Genomic DNA, 18,104 nt, shown 5'->3' on the forward strand with positions numbered 1-18,104 from the left:
TTCTATCTTGGACTCCTCTTGCATTTTACTTTATTATAATTAGTTTTGGGTTCTATATATCAGCAAATTTGAAAATAAAAATATCACTGAGCTGTTAGAACCTACCAGCTTTAACTCTGGCAACAGCGAGGGATCGTGGGAGGGAGCAAAGAGAAGCTATTTTTTTGCATTAGAAATGAATTTTTGTTTGAACTGTTTTAATTGTTAGTTATATATGTTTGGGTTCTCTTGAATTACTGTTTCAATATTGTGTCATGGTCAGATTGATTAGGTTAAATATCTAAAGCTGTGGGGTTATGTATTACTTACTGGATAATTACAACTGTTTTCATTTTGTTGGTATTTATGTTCTCATAACTTAAGTATGGATGCTTCTTGGAATATATGCAGATCAATTTGTGCAGGAGTTGAAAGCTACACTGCAAACCTCACCATCTCAGCCTGTCTGATAACTTTCTGCCTTGCCTGCTGCTGCTGTAATATTAGATCATATCACTTTGACAATAATAGATCTCATTTTGTGAAAAAGAGTATTTCCCTGGTGATGGTCAGGGTGGCAATGTGCCATTTAGAGTTGTTTATGCCAGAACAGATGGGAACAGCTTCCTGATGAGAGCACTTCCTTTCTTGAGTGCATTGTGTCCTTTCATTTAGTGTAAAATTCAAATGCCATAGACATTCAGTCCAGTTCAGGCACATCAGGCAGCAGAAGCCTTTCCAGAGGATGGCTTCTTCTGGCTATTTCATTCAGTGCGTAAATTATACTGTATAATTTGCAAAACTCTCTTTGCTGTGCAATTCATTGGCTTGTAGATAAGTTCTGCATTACTGAATTCAAGGTTCTATGAAATCACTTATTTCTATTGAAGTGTTTCATGGTCTGCGTGGTGGAGCTACTGAAGTTGTAATGAACAGGATTTAAAGCAATTTCACTTGAACTTGTTTGTTCTGTGTTGACTAAACTGATTCATGCTTTTGTTTGCCTTTCTTTGCTGTAAAGGAGGGTGAAGAACAAAGAACTGCTTGTCTATAATCTATGAGTTTAACTGCCTTTTAGAAAAGAAGCAGATGACTCTTGACTGTTCTTCTTTTATCTTTTGAAGCTAGGTGGTATCTCTGTCTGTATTTTATAGGGGAGCAGATGCAGGGGTGCAGAAGTTGTACCATCCCACTGATGGCTTTACACTGGTATTACCTGGTTGGTGAGATCTGGATGATCTTTATTCTGTCTCTTAATGAGAAGCATAGAACTGAATTGCACCATGAGGCCTCTCTAGCTAGTGCTGCCTTTCAGGCAGTGGCCAAGGGCAGTATCTGCCTCTAGGGGAGAGGACAGGAATGAGATAAACATATGGTAACACTCTCTCAGGACACTCTCTCATCCTCCAGCAATGTGTCTTGACAGCCCTTCTGGTCCAGAATGTGCCGTTGTGAGGAATAACATCTCATGTGCTTGATTTCTTGTGCTCCCAGCTCCTTTCTGGAGCCCAGTGAACTGTGTGGTGGCACCTTCCAGCAGGAGTTGGCGCTTCATGACACACTGTCAAGAGATGGATCCTTTCCCTCGAGCCTGGCAGAGCTTGCTCAGCCTCACACCTCCTGCTCCTTGTGTCAGAAGAGGCAGCACAGCCTGACTCAGGCTCTCTGTGCTGCCTGCCCTCTTAGATCTGGCAGGTACCTCCCTCAGCTCTTAAATTGCTAGTTTTCATGGTGGTGATTTTAGTTAGTTCAGTAGTTTATGATTTCACATGAGGAACTGCTCTTCTGTACTCCTGGTTTTTCACCATCAGTTTTTTACCTTTTTGAGGGTTTCCTGATACATCCATGTCTGATGTAAGGTATTTTTTTTGTTATGCTTCCTAGCTTGAGGTAAGTAGTGTGCAGGCTCCAGACCCTATCATGCTGCATTTTGATGGCACTCCATTGGCATTAGTGAATGGTCAAGATTTAAAATTACGTACTTAGGAAATTTTAAATGGTTTGCTTAACAGAGTATGGCCGCTCTCTACCTGGAAGTTGATATTTTGCTGGTCCAATAGCCAAATCAAGGCCTTGCTGTTTATCTTGAATTTTATGTTCTTCTGGTGAATCTCACTGTACTAATGATAGTCTTGGAAGAGTGAAATCAGTGGTGCAGTGCTTAGAGGCCAGTTGCCTCTGGGCCAAATGAAAATCTGGTGGGTGAAGGCTGAGGCAATGAAGTCAAACCTGTTCCACTGAACTTTCATGGGGAGGGAAAGTCTGGAGACTTTTTTCCTTGTGGTAGTACAAGTCTATTGCCTCCCAGGCAATGGTTTAATGAGGAATTCTGAGCCCATACTGTAGCAGTGCTATAGTCATCCTGTCCTCCTCCACTGATAAATTAGATTTTGTCTGCACAGTAATAATTTTATTTTAAATAGCGTAACATATTCCAGATGTTAAACATGTTGTAACAGACCTTCTTATTGAAAGTGTCTGTGATTCTAAGACCAAACAAGCGACGAATACTAATTATAGGATTCATAAAAGTGAGACTTAAGCATGGTACAGTAGAGCAGCAAGGAATATTTGACTGTTCTAAAAATAGATCCTCAGTGGACACAGTGGGACTGCAGCTGAATTTTAAAAAACTGACTGCAGAGGAACCAGACATGCAATTTTGTTAACTGGAAAAGGAAAGGGGAAGCCAAGTACCAAATTCTGCTTTCAGTGTGACAATACCCCGTGCCTCTGAAATGCCTGTTGGCAACACGGAGCGTGGTTGTGATTGTTCAGCTGCTGTAAGACAAGGAATGGTAATTAGAAGAAATAGTAGGACAAGCTTAGTGATTTACAGTTGGTTTTATGTGTGTCTCTTAAAAAATTCACGGGAAGATATGTTCCTGTGTTATGTAAGGGGCCGTGTGTTGCCAGTGTTGCAGAGAAATAGGAAATGCTTGGGAATAGCTCACATTCCCCAGTAATCACATGTCGGTCTCCAGGCATTTAAGCTTTCCCTGGCCTGTCGCCAGCCTTTGCCGTGATGCTCTTTTGGAGGTCAGCTTCTTCTCCAGACTGCTTTAACCTTGAGCCAAAACAGTCATGTCCTGTGCAATTGGGGTCAGAAGCCAAGTTTCCTCTCTTAGCAACTACTGAAGTTGACTTTAATTGCAGGGCACATTCTGTCAAACAAAGCCTTGTGCCCGGAGCTACGTGGCTCCTGGGCCAGACTGATTTCCATCTGTCTTGCTTGGAACACGGGCAGGGCAGGCATTTTTCTCTGAATGTAGAATAGTTTTGCAAATGAGTTTGATGTAAGTAAGTTACGGTGAAATTGGGAGTCCATCTGGGATTGCTGTTGCCCCCTCTAGGTCAGCTAAGATCTGTGTATGTTGAAGAGCAACTTGGAGCAGCACAGCTGTAAAGTCTGTCCTCAATGTTCCACCTTCACTCTAGACCAGAGCAATGTCAGTTGTTTTCTAACCAGCAATTTGATCTTGGTCTCTCAGTCATAAGCCAGCCTAACCTGAATGATCAGGCTTTCCCAGCTTACTCCAAAGGAAAGGAAGATTAAATTTATTTTATTTGCATTCAGCGTGGTTGTTGTTGGGTTTTCTGTTCTTAACCTTTTGTTTTTCTTGTGGAAGGAGTGCTACTTGCCCAACTTCCCTATTCCAGCTTCTCGTTTTAGACATTTATGTCTCAAGATTGTGCAGAGGCTGCAGTTGAAGTTTGTCTTGCTCACTCTTTACTGGAGTGGCACTTGGGTGCTTTCAGGCTCTGTGGACTTCCCAAAGGGAGGAAGAGAATTAATGATTCTCTTGTGTGTGCCTGGAAGGCAAAGCAGGTGTAACTCAAACTCCTACACAGGCTGTCCACCAACTCCTCTGTCCTGCCCTCATATTAAGGTGTCCTCTGAAGATGGACATTGAGGCTCCCATACAAGAATCAATTCTTACACAATTCCACCTGTGCAAATTTATTTAAGCAAACCACAGATGACTCAGATCTGTTTTAAAGTAACCACTCTTCAAATTAAAGTCCTGTTGAGGCATGTCTGTGGTTATTGAAGATCATCTTTTACAGATAGAAGATGGAATGTTAGCCCTTGTCTTCAGGTCCCATCCTTTATCCCCAGTTTGTTCTACCTGCTGAATTGGTGTACCTTTTAGCATCAAAACTTTGAATAAAATTACGTTAAATCATTGAAGCTTTAATTTTTATCTGGAAGAAGATGGAATCTCTGTGTGTAGCAGAGTGGTTCTTAAGTGGTTGTGAGCCAGTTCCCTTCCAGTGTTGTTCCATGCAACATCAGGCCACTGTAATTTTGCTGGTAAAACTTCTCTCTGAGCACTCTTCTGAAATGAAAATGCCCAGGTGTTGGACAGGAAGGAGGTACACTGAGGGGGATAAAGTAGTGATCTGTGTAGGAAGAGCCTGCATGGGTGGCTTGACTGGTGACATCCCCGATGAGAATTGAGGTTTCTGTGTCTGGCTGTTTCTTTCTGGTTCAGGAAAGAGGCTCTTTGCTTGGTGACTACAGCTGAATAACTCAACAGTGAACTACCAGTAAAATTGCACTTACCTAGGAGATTGCTTCATAACCTGTTCTGAATCTCCTGCTTTATTTATATGGCCTAAATTATTTTAATGAAATACTAAAATATTAAAGTAACTTTGTTAATGCTTGAAAACACTGAACACTGATGCTGAGATTCCTTAGCTCTGTAGCCAGCACATTTGTGCTGCCATACAGAGGAGGTTTGCTGCAGACCTTCCTGTCCCCCAGTAACTCCTTTTTTTTTGCTCCTGCCTTTTGCCTTTTCTTTTATTCCCTTCCTTGCTTTTGGTTTTGGCCTGTCTCAAGCAAATCTATACTTTTTTTAGTATAACTCAAATTTGTCAAGAATGCTTAATGAACATATATTGTTAAGTATTTCCTTGGCTAAGCAGAGAGTTTTACTGATACTTAGTTGCAGGTGCTGTCTAAATGGAGCATTTGTGCAATAAGCTGCCTGAAAATTCCTTTTGATTTCTGGTTTGTGTGCTGGTAGAAAAACAAGCACATCTTTGCTTCACATTTACTTTGCAGAGAATGTAAACTAAAACTCTGAAATGTGTGTAAACTTTTTTAATTACTGCAAGGAAAGGTGCTTTTTTTCACCTGAAATTGTTACTCTTTTTGATAGTAGGCAGGGTTTGATGTCTTCTGTAAGCTAACAGCAGTAAAAAATTAGTTCTAAATCCTCTTCATGAGAGTGATACTAATATTCATAATCCTATCTAGTTGATTCTTAGCCTGAATTTCTCCAAAACATTCTGTGCAATAGCTGCCAGGTGAATTTGTTGCAGTTTCCTGTGATTGGCAGCTGAGATAATGTCCCAAAGTCCACATGTTTTGGGGTCATGTTTTGGGCAGTAAGGATGTTTTGATTTCATTAGGACTCCTGATGCTTTCTCTGCATGATGACCTCAAAGGAAAGAAGTTTAAGCACAAGCAAGACAAACAAATATAGTACCAAAGTTTGGGAAGATGGTGTGGATGCTGTGATGAGTTTTCTTGGAGGTCTGTCCAGTTTCAGTGACTGCTTTTGCAATGACCTGGAGGATGTAATGAGCACTGTGGTATTTTCAGGGGTGGACTGGGCAGTGCTGGGTTCATGGTTGGACTCAATGATCTTAATAGTCTTTTCCAGCCAGAGTGAGTTTATGATTCTGAGTGCATTCCACCTCACGGGACTCAAAGCCAGGTTACAAGAACTGGCCTGCAGGGTTGCCTTCAGGGCTGTTTAGAATGCCAGGCTAGGCATTTGGTCTGGATTTGGAATGTAATTAAACCCAATAAGTGATCAACACTGTAACCATGGAAATGCTGCCTGAACTATAGAGAGGAACAGAAATGTCAGTATTTGTGTGTTGGTGCAGTTGCTTTCACTTGGAAGTGCTTTGTAGCAGTTTAACACATGAAAGGTGCTGCTGTCAGAAATCCGAGGTGGTGTGTGACGTGTTGTGTAAGCAGCACTCCGACTGTGAGCTGTCGAGCTGCAGTTTCCTTTGTAACACCATTTCAGTGGTATTTTGTGATTTTTGTGATTGGCTGTGTGTATCAACTATGGTTATGCCTGACATTTAAGATGAAACTGTTGCTTCTGCACTGCAGAAGACTTGGAAAAGATTAAATAGGTGTGAAATAGCCTGGATTGTGTCTGCAGAGCTGTGTGGAGATAAAGCTCTGTTCTGTCTCTGTTCTGAGAGGTTGTTTTGCTTCCCCAGGCGCATCCCTCGTGTTTTGGATGAGTGGTGGTAAGTGCTGTTTGAAGCCAGGAGCCAACAAAAAATTGTCTCTAAATTTTTATGGTCTCCGAGTAACTCAGTGGAGCCAAAGCACAAGAATAACTTCTCTGCTGTTTCCTGTCTCCATAGAGATTTTTAATTTACTGAATCAAAGCCTTTCATACAAGATCACAAAGTAGTTATTGAATTTGAGTTTAGTCTGTATACTGGGTTATTTTGTAGTGGTTATGGGCAATGTCCTCATTGTTTTCAGGAATTTGCAGACTGGATGTGAAGCTGGGAGGTTCTTGCTGTGTTTGTAGGATTTGAGCAGCAGATTGCCTGCTTGGCATGTGGCAGGGCTGTTAACCTATTTGGTAGAACAAATATGTATTGTTTGTTCAGTGGTGACATCCACTGAAGACAAGATCACTTTAACAGGTAGAGTGTATTTGAAATGTGCAAGACACTTAACTGGGTGTTTACTTAACTTGAAAGTACCGTGGGCTTCTAATACAGCTAAATGTAAAATTGGACAGAGCAGTCTTGCCTTCTTTTTGTATGAAGTAATAAAATCTGAGGCTTTATATAGTTAAGCTAGGGTGAGTTTAAGTGTGTTGGAATAAATCTGCTCATCCTTTCTTCCTCTTTCTTTATGGACATTTGTAAGGCACAAGTGGGTTATTCATAGCGGTGCAGAGCCTGAAATCCTTTTCAGTGAAACCTGACTGAATCAAGAGATGCCCTTAAACAAGTATAGGCACCGAGAGAAGACAAGGACGAGTAGGGATTATGCTCTTCTGTACACCTAATAAAGCCTTTTCTTCCATGCAGGACTCTTGAGTGACAGAGGAGCTCTCAAGGGCAAGAATTAATGGCTTTGGCAAATGCCAGGAAAGGAAAGGTTTTCTTATTGACCTCTGCTTACAGATGGCTTAATTTTCCTCAGTTCCTGGTTTCATGGAGAATTTCTCAGTAATTTCATTTCCATTCCACAGGAGAGGTGAGCTGAGGAAGCTCAATTTGCTGGCTGCTGAGCCAGTTATGCTTTCAGATGCTTTCCCGAGACAAGGATACTGTAAAGAACAAGTCCTTGTAGCACTTGATGATTGAGCAAGGCCCAGGGAAGCCCTGGTGGTGTTAATGAAAAGGCTTCTGCAGTGATCTTCAGTGTTTGTAGGGTGTAAGGGCAGCTTAGAGCACTTAATTAGTTACTGAATATTAGTATTACTACTACTATAGTATTACTATTAGTTACTTAATAGCTGTGGGTCTTGGAAGCCCGGGGAGAGCTTAGAGACTGTGCAGGGTCCTGTAATGTGTGTGAGGTCAGGATTCATTCAGTGAGGGAAGTCTCTCCTGGATCTTCTGAGTAGAAGAGGCGTAGACCTGGGCTGTAAATCTGAGCACCCCTTCAGTGCAGTATCATAAATATGGCATTTGAAGAATCTGAATATCATGCTGCAGTAAGTTTTTTGAACCACTGACAGTTTCTCTTCCCAGATACTCTACCTGAAAGCTCTGATCACTGCCTTGGAGAACATCCAAGGTTGTTTTTCAAGATTGCTTCTCTCTCTGTTTGAGAAATAATTAACCTTCAATTACAACTCATGAACAACATCTGTGCAGAGTAGACTCTTGTTAGTACTTGTCTAATTTGTATAATAACGTGTTTGTGTGGTCTATTAAAAAAAAAAAGACAAGCCTCAGAACTTCAAAAACAAAAAAGCCATTGTAATTGTAGTTCAAGGATTTAATGCATAATTATATAAAACTTTCACAGCCTCCTTTATGAAAATTCTAGACTAACTCCATTGTTTATGAACTTTAAGGCAGGAATGTACTCCTGCAAAGTAGAGGGAGTTGGGCCGTTTTGGGCAATTACTTGGGAATGCTTTGCTTTGGAAGGCTGGATATGAACAGTGCTGTAAACATACACTCTTAATGCACTAAAGATCATTTAATTTGAAAGTTCCAGGTCACTTCTTATGCCTGTGTAGTAAAGAGGAGCTCTTTAGCCTCTAAAATGGAGCAGAATGTTTGTCTTACTGATATCGACTTGTCCTATTGATTTTTTTCGGTGTAACTTACAGAAGGGTTATTTATTTTATCTTGGATACACTTAATAACCATCATTAATACTTGGATGGCCAAATTTCATCTTGTACCAGGGAACAGATGGTGAAGACAATTTATCCTGTTATTGAATGACTTGTGCCACTACAAGGTAAAATGCTTTTGGACCGTAATGGAGGGAGGATACAAGAGGGACAAAGTGAAATAAGGTCGGCATGCAGTTGTAGGAAAGTGTGATGAGGAGAAAGGAGAATTGTGCAAATTTTTTTCCTGTAGCTTCAGATAAGGGGCCACTTGCATTTACCAGGTGAATGTCAGCTCTCATTTTGGGAGATCCTTGGGAATGCATCCCAGCACACGGTGCAGCCGTGCCCTCAGAGCCACCTGCTCTCTGCTCTTCACACCCTGCCCAAGTACGGCCCTGCTTGGAAAGGCAGGATTTTCTTCTCTCCTGTGGAATTCTGCTCTGTGTGGAGTGGAAGAGTTTCTTCCTGTTGCAAAATGAATATATTAAAACAAAGGTATATTTGAATGTGGGGCATTGTGATTTAATTTCTTTTTTAACAAACCAAGATGGAACAGAGCCTTCCTTTTTAATGAATGCTTGCTGCCTGCTTCATTTGTCTTAATTCTTAAAATCTCTGCAGTAGCTCTGTTTCAGGTGAAGAGTTACAATTTTTAATTCAAATTGCTTCCACACAAGGTATTTCCTGATGTCCTTTCAACTTGCTTAATGCAGTTCCGTGATAAATTGTTATGCAAACATTTTGTTTGTTGATCTTGCTCTGATAGCCAGCAGGTTCACCATTGGTGAGTCTTGCTGGAAAAGCTATGGAGTAGTCTCTTTGTTCTAGTTCTAATTTTGAACACTCTAAAATACTTTTTTAAAGTAGAAATTACAGTGGAAGGCTTAAACTCTTTTTTTTTTTTTTTCCATTTTAGAGTAAGTCATAGTGTTCTTTACACTCTGACTAGCCATATCTTGATGGCATAGACTGTGCTAGGATTTAGAGAGAAGTCAAAGGACTGTTAAACTACCTCATATTTGTCAAGAGCCAGAAATGGTACATAAAGGAAATTTTTGTTTAGATGAGACACAGCCATTCACTGTCAGGTCTGACCCTGCCCCTCCTGCTGGGTTGTCTGTAGTCCCCACAAGCCTCAGCTGTAGTCTGTGTAACTAAAGCCTTCTCCTTCTTTTCCAGAGAGTTCTAGAACTGAGTGGCTGCCAAGCAGCCTTTGTTTCCCAGCAATAAGAGAATAACTCCTCTCTTTGTAAATGAGAACATTAAATAAAGTGAAAACACGGCAGAGAGAATAACCACTTAAGCCTCCTCTGAGCAAGGGCTGCTGTGGAGAGCTGCTCTGAGGGGAAGGTCACTGCACGAAGCCGAGGGGAACGTGCTGCTTGGAGCAGGGGCCTGGCTGGGACTTGTCCTTGGAGGACTTGTCCTTCCAGAGCTGGCTTCACAGGAGAGTTTCTTCCCAGAGAGCTGCCTACCTGTATGTTAAAGATATTTGTGCTTCCCCAACGTGCAGTTCGCGTCACGTTCCCTCTTCCCGGTGCCTGGGAGTGTTACCTTACCAAAACCCCTATTTCTGGAGCTTTTTGAGGTGTAGCCACTGTAACCATCTGCTCTCTTGCACACACGCCCCCGAGCTGATCACTCCCATGTGAGCTAACATCCCTCAGAGACACTGGCACTGAGATCACACTGCTTTGTTCAAGTCTCACGATTTTTATACTGCTTTGAACAAGTGTCATGATTTTTATACATATGTATGAATTGCAAAGGGAGTGGTAGAGAGCTCTGAACAGCAGAATGCAGGGCATGAAAAGTTACTTGCTGCTCTGTGAGAGTTCATCCAGAATCGTTTCTTTCCAAGTTCAGCTGCCAAGAATTTGAAACCTCTTGGTTGCCCTCCCATGAGTCACTGCTTTTCCTATTGATCTGCAGTGCAAGAGAAGGAAGGGATGCAGTGCTCTGCAGGAATGATCAGGCTGCTGGAATGCAGCCTGTTGAGCCAGGGCAGCATCCTGCTTGAGTGACCCTTCTTGTTTCTTGTGTTTATGAATAATTCAGAAATCCCCCACGGTGGGAGTGGATAGGCGAGCACAGTGAACGTTGGTATGCACTTGCACATTGGGACCCACACATGATCAGGTGCTGCAGGCAGAAATTAAAGTTAGCACCGAGTGCTGCAGATGAGATTGGACTGCCAGGATGAATCTGTTTGTGGGTTCTCTTGAGGTGCCCTTGGAGAATGTGGTGCTGCTCTTGGAATGCTGCTCTGCCAGCAATTTCAGACAGAAAACATCAGAAAGAAATAAATAAAACATCTTAATGGCTTGATTCATGCTGTTAAGCTGTTAAAGCACTCAATATGCTTAATTTTCCAAGTGGTAATTGAAATTCCTCCTTATGTCACCAGGTTAGAATTCCTGTTTGGAGGATTCACCTACTAGAACAGCACAGCATAAAATTGCTTGGAATATTTTTTTTCCTCTTTTAAATACAGAAGTTAGTTTTGAGTCATATAATGGAAATACTAAATAATCCCTATCCTTGAAGCAGGAGACTGGGAATATATTAATCTGGCCAGAGAAGCTGAGTAATTTCTTTGCATAAATGACTGGCTGTCCCCACTGACGACTGAGCACATGCTTATTATCAAGGTATTTTATTAGCCCTAGGCATGGTTTGAGAAGGAAAAAGCCAGAAGTCTTTAAAAACTGGGTTGGGGTCATACCTAAGTGCCGTTTTAAAGATGTTATTTTGAAAAGAACTCATTATTCCTGATATTAGAATTCCAAAATCTAAGGGCAGCGGCAGCAAGTACAATTCCCTTGGCTGTGAAAAACGACTGCAATGGGTTTAAAATAGTCTGACTTCTGAATTGCTTTCATGTCTTCACACTCAGCTGAAATACTAGCAAGGATAAAAGTGGAATAAATCCTGTTATTTTGACTCTACTCTGAGCATGAGTTGCTAAGGGAAGCAGTTGGAAAAGAAGCTTTATTACAGTGCTATTTTGGTTGAAATTATGCTTGTCAGTGCTCTTGCTGTTAGCATGCATTAAGAAAGTTAAATTTGCAGTTCAAGCTGCTTCACCAGACTGTGTTTTTCTTGATGCACAATGCAGCTTCTAATGTATCAGAGTACACAAACGTTCCAGAGGCTGGTGGGAAATGTAAAAGTACGTTATTGAGGAACTGCAGAATTGCAGGATCAAAATCACTTTTTGAAAGATCCATACACAGGTGTCTCAGCCAAGGAGGTGGTGTGACTTCATGTCAAGCCCAGCAGCAGCTGCAGAGTTTTGAGGATGAGCACATCCATGCTTTTGACTTGTGCTCCATGTCAGTCTCCACACACCCTGTGTGTTAAATGTGGTGGGGAAAACAGTGTCAGTGTCATGTCCTTGCAACACCATTCATGGGTGCATTTAGTGCTCTAGCAGCAGCATTTCACTCCTGCGTGGAGCCCTTCAGGATTTTCTGCAGCTGCTTCTCTTTTGAGGAACTAATTGTCTTTGATTGTATCTGTACAGTGAAATTGGAACACTAAGACAAAGGTGTGGAGTATCTGATTTTATTTGTAAAGAGAGACCTATCTGTCCAGGTTTAACCACGATGCTGTCAAACAAGGTAGGGGCAGCATTTTATAATGAACTCCGTTTTATCAGCCTGCTGGAGGAATACTGCATAATGCAGTTCAGTTATTTCCTGTCTGCAAAGCTGGATTTGAGACAAAATTTCTGGTTCAAAACACTTCAGTAACGCAGCAAAATCTCTTCAATGTTACTGGAAAATAAAGGCGGTGTTTGATCTTTCTTTAATCTTCTGATGCTCCTTTAATTGCTCCAGTCTTGACCATGCATGTGCTGCTCTGACTCACGTGGCTCTTGCTGTGTTGTACCACAAATTACAGGTTTTCTTCCTGTGCTGCGTTGGTTCGTGGTGGAAGATCTGTCAGTGTCCTGTAGCCTTCAGCAGCTTTTTCCTGCCTACTCTGCACTGTGAAAGGCAGCAGTTTGTCCCTTGTGGAAGACACAGCCATGCTTGAATCAGATTGAGTATTTTGATGTGGCCATGCTTTGCTCTAATCACCTTTTATTCAAACAGGGCTGTGCTGAGAAATGGTGCATTACAAGGACATACTGGCAGTGGGACATAAAGAAATAAAACCAGCCTAATTTAAGAGCCCAATAAAATTGACTGTGAACGGTTTTCTGTGTGTATGTTCTTGAGGGAGAAAGAATCCTGAGTCGCTCTTAATCTCTTGGAAGCCCTCAAGTACTTTGCTGTAAGCATTCAGCTTGCCAGCTTCTGGCAGATAATTATTTTGTTTTCTTCCAAATGGAACACATTCAATTCAGTCTTGCCATTTGAAACAACGCATTCTTCTTGGGCATTTTTTTGTTCACAGTTCAGCAAACACCCAGGAGCAGGGTTCACAGGGCAAGCATGAAGTGTTTGGAGGAGTAAGATGAGAAAAGCATCAGTATGTGCAATGAAGGAGACTTGCAAAGGCTTTGGCATAAAGGGGGTTGTTCAGATGGGGAAAACTTGTCATCCAATTGTAAAAAGGACTTTGAAAAAAGTGAGAAAAATGTTAGATAATTACTGTCCCTGCCCTCCTGTCTGTAAAATAATTATAACATTAGCTCCATAGATAAAAGTGTCAAATGAAGCAATCTGAAAACCAGAAATACTTTTAAATTCTGCTTCTTCTAGGAATGTTTAACAGCGTTTAACTACAGTCAGTGCAGTTAAAATAGAGATTAATTTAGAAAGAATGCTGAAACTTTTTCAGGGAAAGGACTGAGATACTCATGAGCAACTCAAATGTACAGCCTTCTGTCCAGAACAAGAGCCTCATAAAAAAAAATGAGAAACTTCTTTGCTGTACCAACAGGACAAAAGAAACTTCTTATACCGTGTTAATAGGACCCATCCTCCCTTTGTCTTGGAGCTGTGAAAGGTTTTCTCCCTCACTGCTGACTATTGTGTTAAAATACTAATGCTCTGTCACTGCTATTGTGCACACATCTCTGAGCCCAGAAATTATTGCTGTTCTTCAATCAAACCCGACCAGCTGTGCACAGATGAAGTCTGAAGAAGGGAGTGTGTGTAACCCCTTCCCTGGCTGCGCTTCTGCTGCTTTACAGAGGAGCTTTATGAACTTGGGACAGTCATGCTGCAAAAATGGTTTAAAAATATGCACAAGGGGAAAAAAGCTGACACTGTTTTAGTGCCTTACACCACTGTCACCATAGTAACACTGCCATCAAACTAGGTTTGAACGCTGGTAATAAACTGAAGTATTTTAATTGTTCTAGAGGGAGAATTCAGAGACCTTTTCTGTTCCAGCCCCACCATTGCATACTTTGTGCAGCTGCTGCTTGTTTTGTTCCACACCCTCTCCCTCTTGGTGCTGCAGCCCAGCTGTTTTCAGAGCAGTTGAAACCATCTAAAAGGACAGAGTAGATATTTTACCTCTTTTAAAGAGTTGTTTCATGATGTTCTCTCAGATTTACTTTATCTAAGCTTTCTTCTGCATTGAGACACCTTGCAAAATCCAACCTCTTCACCAAAACCAGTGAGGTTCTCATAACAGCAAAAATGAAGGAATTCACAATATGGAAAGCAGGCTAAAGAGTTAGTTGCTTAGTTAGTTGTTAGTTACTGCTACCCCATGAGGAAAAAAAAATAAGAGCTGTCTTGTATTCTTCAGCCAGAGTGGTTTTAAAATTAAAATCCAGCAAGTTTACTAACGGGGATAAACACCCATTTTCGTCTTTCTTGTTTTACTGATCCCAAATCCTTGACTATCCTGTCAATGTCTGATTTAATACCATCTTCTCTGTGTGTCAAGTATTTAAGAGGTGAAGTTATTTACATGACTGTGTTCTTTAACCCAAATCAAAGCTGTTGCTAGCTCTGCATTATTGCAAGAAGTTTTACATTTTCAGAAGCGTGAAATGAGCTCATTGTCTTAGACTGACTGTTGTTGGACAGAACTGTGAACTGCTAAACTGCAGTGAAATCATTAGGAGGACTCTGTGCCCAGGGAGCTTGAGAGCTCTATTAGCTTAAGAAATAGCTTTAGAAATGTTTTTATTAGACCTTGGGGAGCTGTATGAAATCCCTCTAGATAGCTTGGTGAAACACCGGTAATTAGTAAGTGGGTTTTTTAAATCCAAGGCATAATTGTTTTGTCTTGTGGTATTTTAGAAGTAGAGTGTCTGATTTTCCTGTTCCTGTTATCAAGGGGGTTGTCATGGTACAGAATGAATAACTTCCTTTTCAGAGGGAGGGGAGGAATGGGTTATTTTCTGTGGTTTAAAAATTGCCTTACTGGAAAGGAATTAATATTATTTATATTAATAAACGGATTGTTTGGAATGCTCTGTGACTCTTTCAACTGTAATGTGCATTCAGGAAGGTTCAGCCCCTTCCATGGAAGCTCTGAAGGAGCCTCCAAATGGTGATGCTGACGAAGGAGCTCTGCACAGCCTCAGGAATCAACGGTGATGATTGTTTGTTCTCTTTCCATCGTTACAGGCCTATGAAAGAAGGTTTCCTACGTGCCCTCTGATCCCCATGTTCGTAGCCAGTGACACTGTAAACGAGTACAAGAGTGAGGACGAGGCCATCCACGTGATCGAGCGGCGCTGCAAGCTGGACATCGATGCACCACGGCTGCTGAAAAAGGTGATGAGCTTGGAAGTGCCTGCTTTGTACTTCTGGATGTCCCTTCACCTGAGTACTGTACCTTAACAGAGCCTGTGCATCTTCCCCAGATTGCAGGAGTGGACTACGTGTACTTTGTCCAGAAGAACTCTCTGAACAGGCGAGAAAGGACTCTGCATATAGAAGCCTACAATGAAACCTTCTCTAACAGAGTCATCATTAATGAGCACTGCTCCTACACAGTGAGTAACAACAGGCCCTTGCTGGGGCTGCAGATGGAGCTGAGGCAGTGTTTAGATCTCAGGACTCAGAACTGGGGTTGTTCCTGGCTTTTGCCTTGCAAGAAAAAATAACCAGTGCACCGCCCTGAGTGATAATTGTTACTGTTAAATGGAACACGCTTGCCTCAGGAACGGAGACACGTGTGGCACCCTCTTGCTTGAGCATCTTCTCAGAGAGCAGAACACAACATAATTTGCTGTGTTTGACAGCTCTGTTTAGGCAAATCTGTGCTCTATAGCAGCAGTGTGGGACTTGGTGAGGCTGATGACACCCTGACAGAACTGCCAGAGGAAAGTTCAGCTGATTTGCCTTCTGCTCAGCTCAGACAGAAGTTCACTGAGTCAGCTACGTTTTAACCTATCTTTTTTTCATTGTTCTTGGTCTTCAGTGCAAATGTTGATGCAGAGGAGTCTGGTGGCAGGCCTGCTGCTCTGCTCTGGTCATGGTTTATTTCTGAATGGCTCAGCCCATCCTCATGGGCTCTTACAGCATGTACTGTAGCAGTAGAACTTCAAATTGATGTTAAAGGTCAGATCCGAGCTAACAAATGTAACTGATTTATCTGTATTGTAGCACTCTTTTTATGCGCAGGTCGTAACATTTTCTGTCGTGTTTAAGCTGTGGTTAAAAGATCACTGCATGCCAAACCCACTTGACACTGTTATCTAGTCTTTTTGTAATTATTTCTGCCCTAACTTCCAGGGCATATTTAAAAATACTCTTCCACTTACCTGCAGTTTTTATGTGAAAGCTCTGCTTAAACAGGGGAAATGCTGTACAGAAAAGTGCATGTGGTAAATACATACAAAACACAGCACTTCTCTTTGCCCGTTTGCTCTACTCAATCAAGAAGTTAGGTAAATACAAAACCAGGTTTTTAATGGAAGAAGAAGTTGTTTCTAAAAGTTCATTTTTATTAAAGGTAACTTATAATTGAATTTATGAAAATACAGGAAGATTCTTAAGTGATGTTATGATTTGTACTTAGGCTGTACAAGCTATTCTTGTACCTCCCATTCCCTAATACAGAAACAGAAAATGAAGGGAAAAGGGTTTTTTTCTGTAGCTGTCTCCTTATAAAGTGTTGATCCTGTTCTTAGCCAAATTTAGCATGTTTTGAGGGGGAGGGGAACCCTAAGGCATCAGGCCAGTTGCATGCTCAGAAATCCAGCCTTTCGTGATGTTTTTATAATGACAAATTCAGAGCCTGGCCTAGAAATTGCTTGAACAAATCTATTTTATCCAAGAGAGTTTAAGAAACAGCTTTTTGTAACAGTATCAGCATCAATCATGAATTGTTTAGGTTGGAAAAGCCCTTTAAGATGGAGTCCAACTAAAAGTCTGTTTCAGGATCATGTCAGTAAACCAAGAGATAAGCTAAGAGGGAAGGTGTCAGCTGAGTGAGGAGTGTGCACTTCTGTCTGTGGCATTATCATAGGAGAACAGGCTAAAACAGTTTTCATTCTACAGAAGGCTAAAGTACCTCATGGGTCAGTCTGTTGGCAGTCTGTCTGTTGGAAACATGTCTGGACTGCAGTGCCTGGGGATGCTGCCCCTGTCCTTGCTGAGCTGGCCCTGGGCTATCAGCCACAGCAGAGAGTTCCTTGTGGAGGCTTTTACCCTGTTCCACAGACACCCTGCAGTCCCAGCCCTTATCTAGACTGAGACAGTGTATAAACGTGCAGTCCTCTGGCTCGTGGCTTGTGCACTTGTGTTTCTCCACCCTTCCCTTTCTTGTTAAGACAAAAAAAAAGCTGTGGGACCATGGAAGGACTTTTCAGCTTTTTGTCTTTTGGTGTTGCCTCTTCCCAACCGTGTTTTGCAAGTGAAGCAAGACACTGCAGATTCCACTTAAGCTTTTGACTGTGTGAACCTCTAAAATAAGAAACATTTCAAATATTTCGAGGGGGGGGGGGAACCTAAATGGATAACTGAGCTGTGTGATCTTTTGACTTGCAGGTTCACCCTGACAATGAAGATTGGACCTGTTTTGAACAGTCAGCAAGTCTGGATATCAAATCTTTTTTTGGTTTTGAAAGCACAGTGGAAAAGATTGCCATGAAGCAATACACCAGCAATATTAAAAAGGTGAGCCTGCAGTTGGGAAGGATGTGCCTGGCTCCAAGTTACCAAAAGACACTGAGGCTGCTGCTAAGTAACAGGCTGCTCTGCTCAGGGAGCTGGGCTGCTTTGCTAAAAGCCTGGGGCAGTGTGTCTGTGTAGGGCTGTTTCAAGTGGAATCTTTGGAGGTCTGATCACTTAATTGGGTTTTCACCCCAATCCTTTCTGGGTCTAAATGGGTGGGTTTTTCAGTAGCTGAAGTAAATTTTCTTTTTTGAAGGGAAAAGAAATAATAGAATACTACCTGAAGCAGCTGGAGGAAGAAGGAATAACTTCTGTCCCTCGCTGGACTCCTCCTGTTGCATGTAAATCAGAGAGCAGCACATTCCACCCAAGGAGACCAGTGTCACCTGCCATTAATATCCCAGAGTCTGCCACAAAGGAGGGCTTGAACAACAAGGAGATCCTCAACAGCTCCAGCAGCCCCTCGGAGCCCACCGCAGGAACGCCCGATGGTATGAGGGTCTGATGTGTTCTACTGGGATGCTTTCTACTAGAGAGGCACTCAGCAGTGGGCAGCTTCTCCAGGGCAGCTGAGGAGTTCCACGTTGGCTCCATGGTTGGGGACATGCAGTGTTGAAGTGTGGGCTCACCAAGCAGTGACACATGGCAGAGCTCAGGGAGCTGTTCTGGGCTGAGCTCATGAGTGGAGGGCAGGTATGAGCAGAAAAACTCTTTGCTGTTCATTGGGTTG

General features: G+C 42.0%; 1 protein-coding gene across 1 annotated transcript in view; it reads left to right on the forward strand.

The window, feature by feature from the left end:
* SEC14L1 (SEC14 like lipid binding 1) overlaps positions 1 to 18,104 on the forward strand; it is a 39,234-nt gene that overhangs the window by 9,110 nt on the left and 12,020 nt on the right. Inside the window, exons 3-6 of the mRNA XM_042032662.1 lie at positions 14,879 to 15,028; positions 15,118 to 15,249; positions 17,249 to 17,377; positions 17,631 to 17,865. Of these exons, the coding sequence (XP_041888596.1) occupies positions 14,879 to 15,028; positions 15,118 to 15,249; positions 17,249 to 17,377; positions 17,631 to 17,865 (646 nt within the window). The remainder of the gene's footprint in view (positions 1 to 14,878; positions 15,029 to 15,117; positions 15,250 to 17,248; positions 17,378 to 17,630; positions 17,866 to 18,104) is intronic.

Source organism: Corvus kubaryi, unplaced genomic scaffold (genome assembly GCF_017639235.1).
Source record: "Corvus kubaryi isolate FWS band 111438036 unplaced genomic scaffold, C.kubaryi_AGA036_p1.0 37353, whole genome shotgun sequence".
In the NCBI taxonomy this organism is placed as follows: domain Eukaryota; kingdom Metazoa; phylum Chordata; class Aves; order Passeriformes; family Corvidae; genus Corvus; species Corvus kubaryi.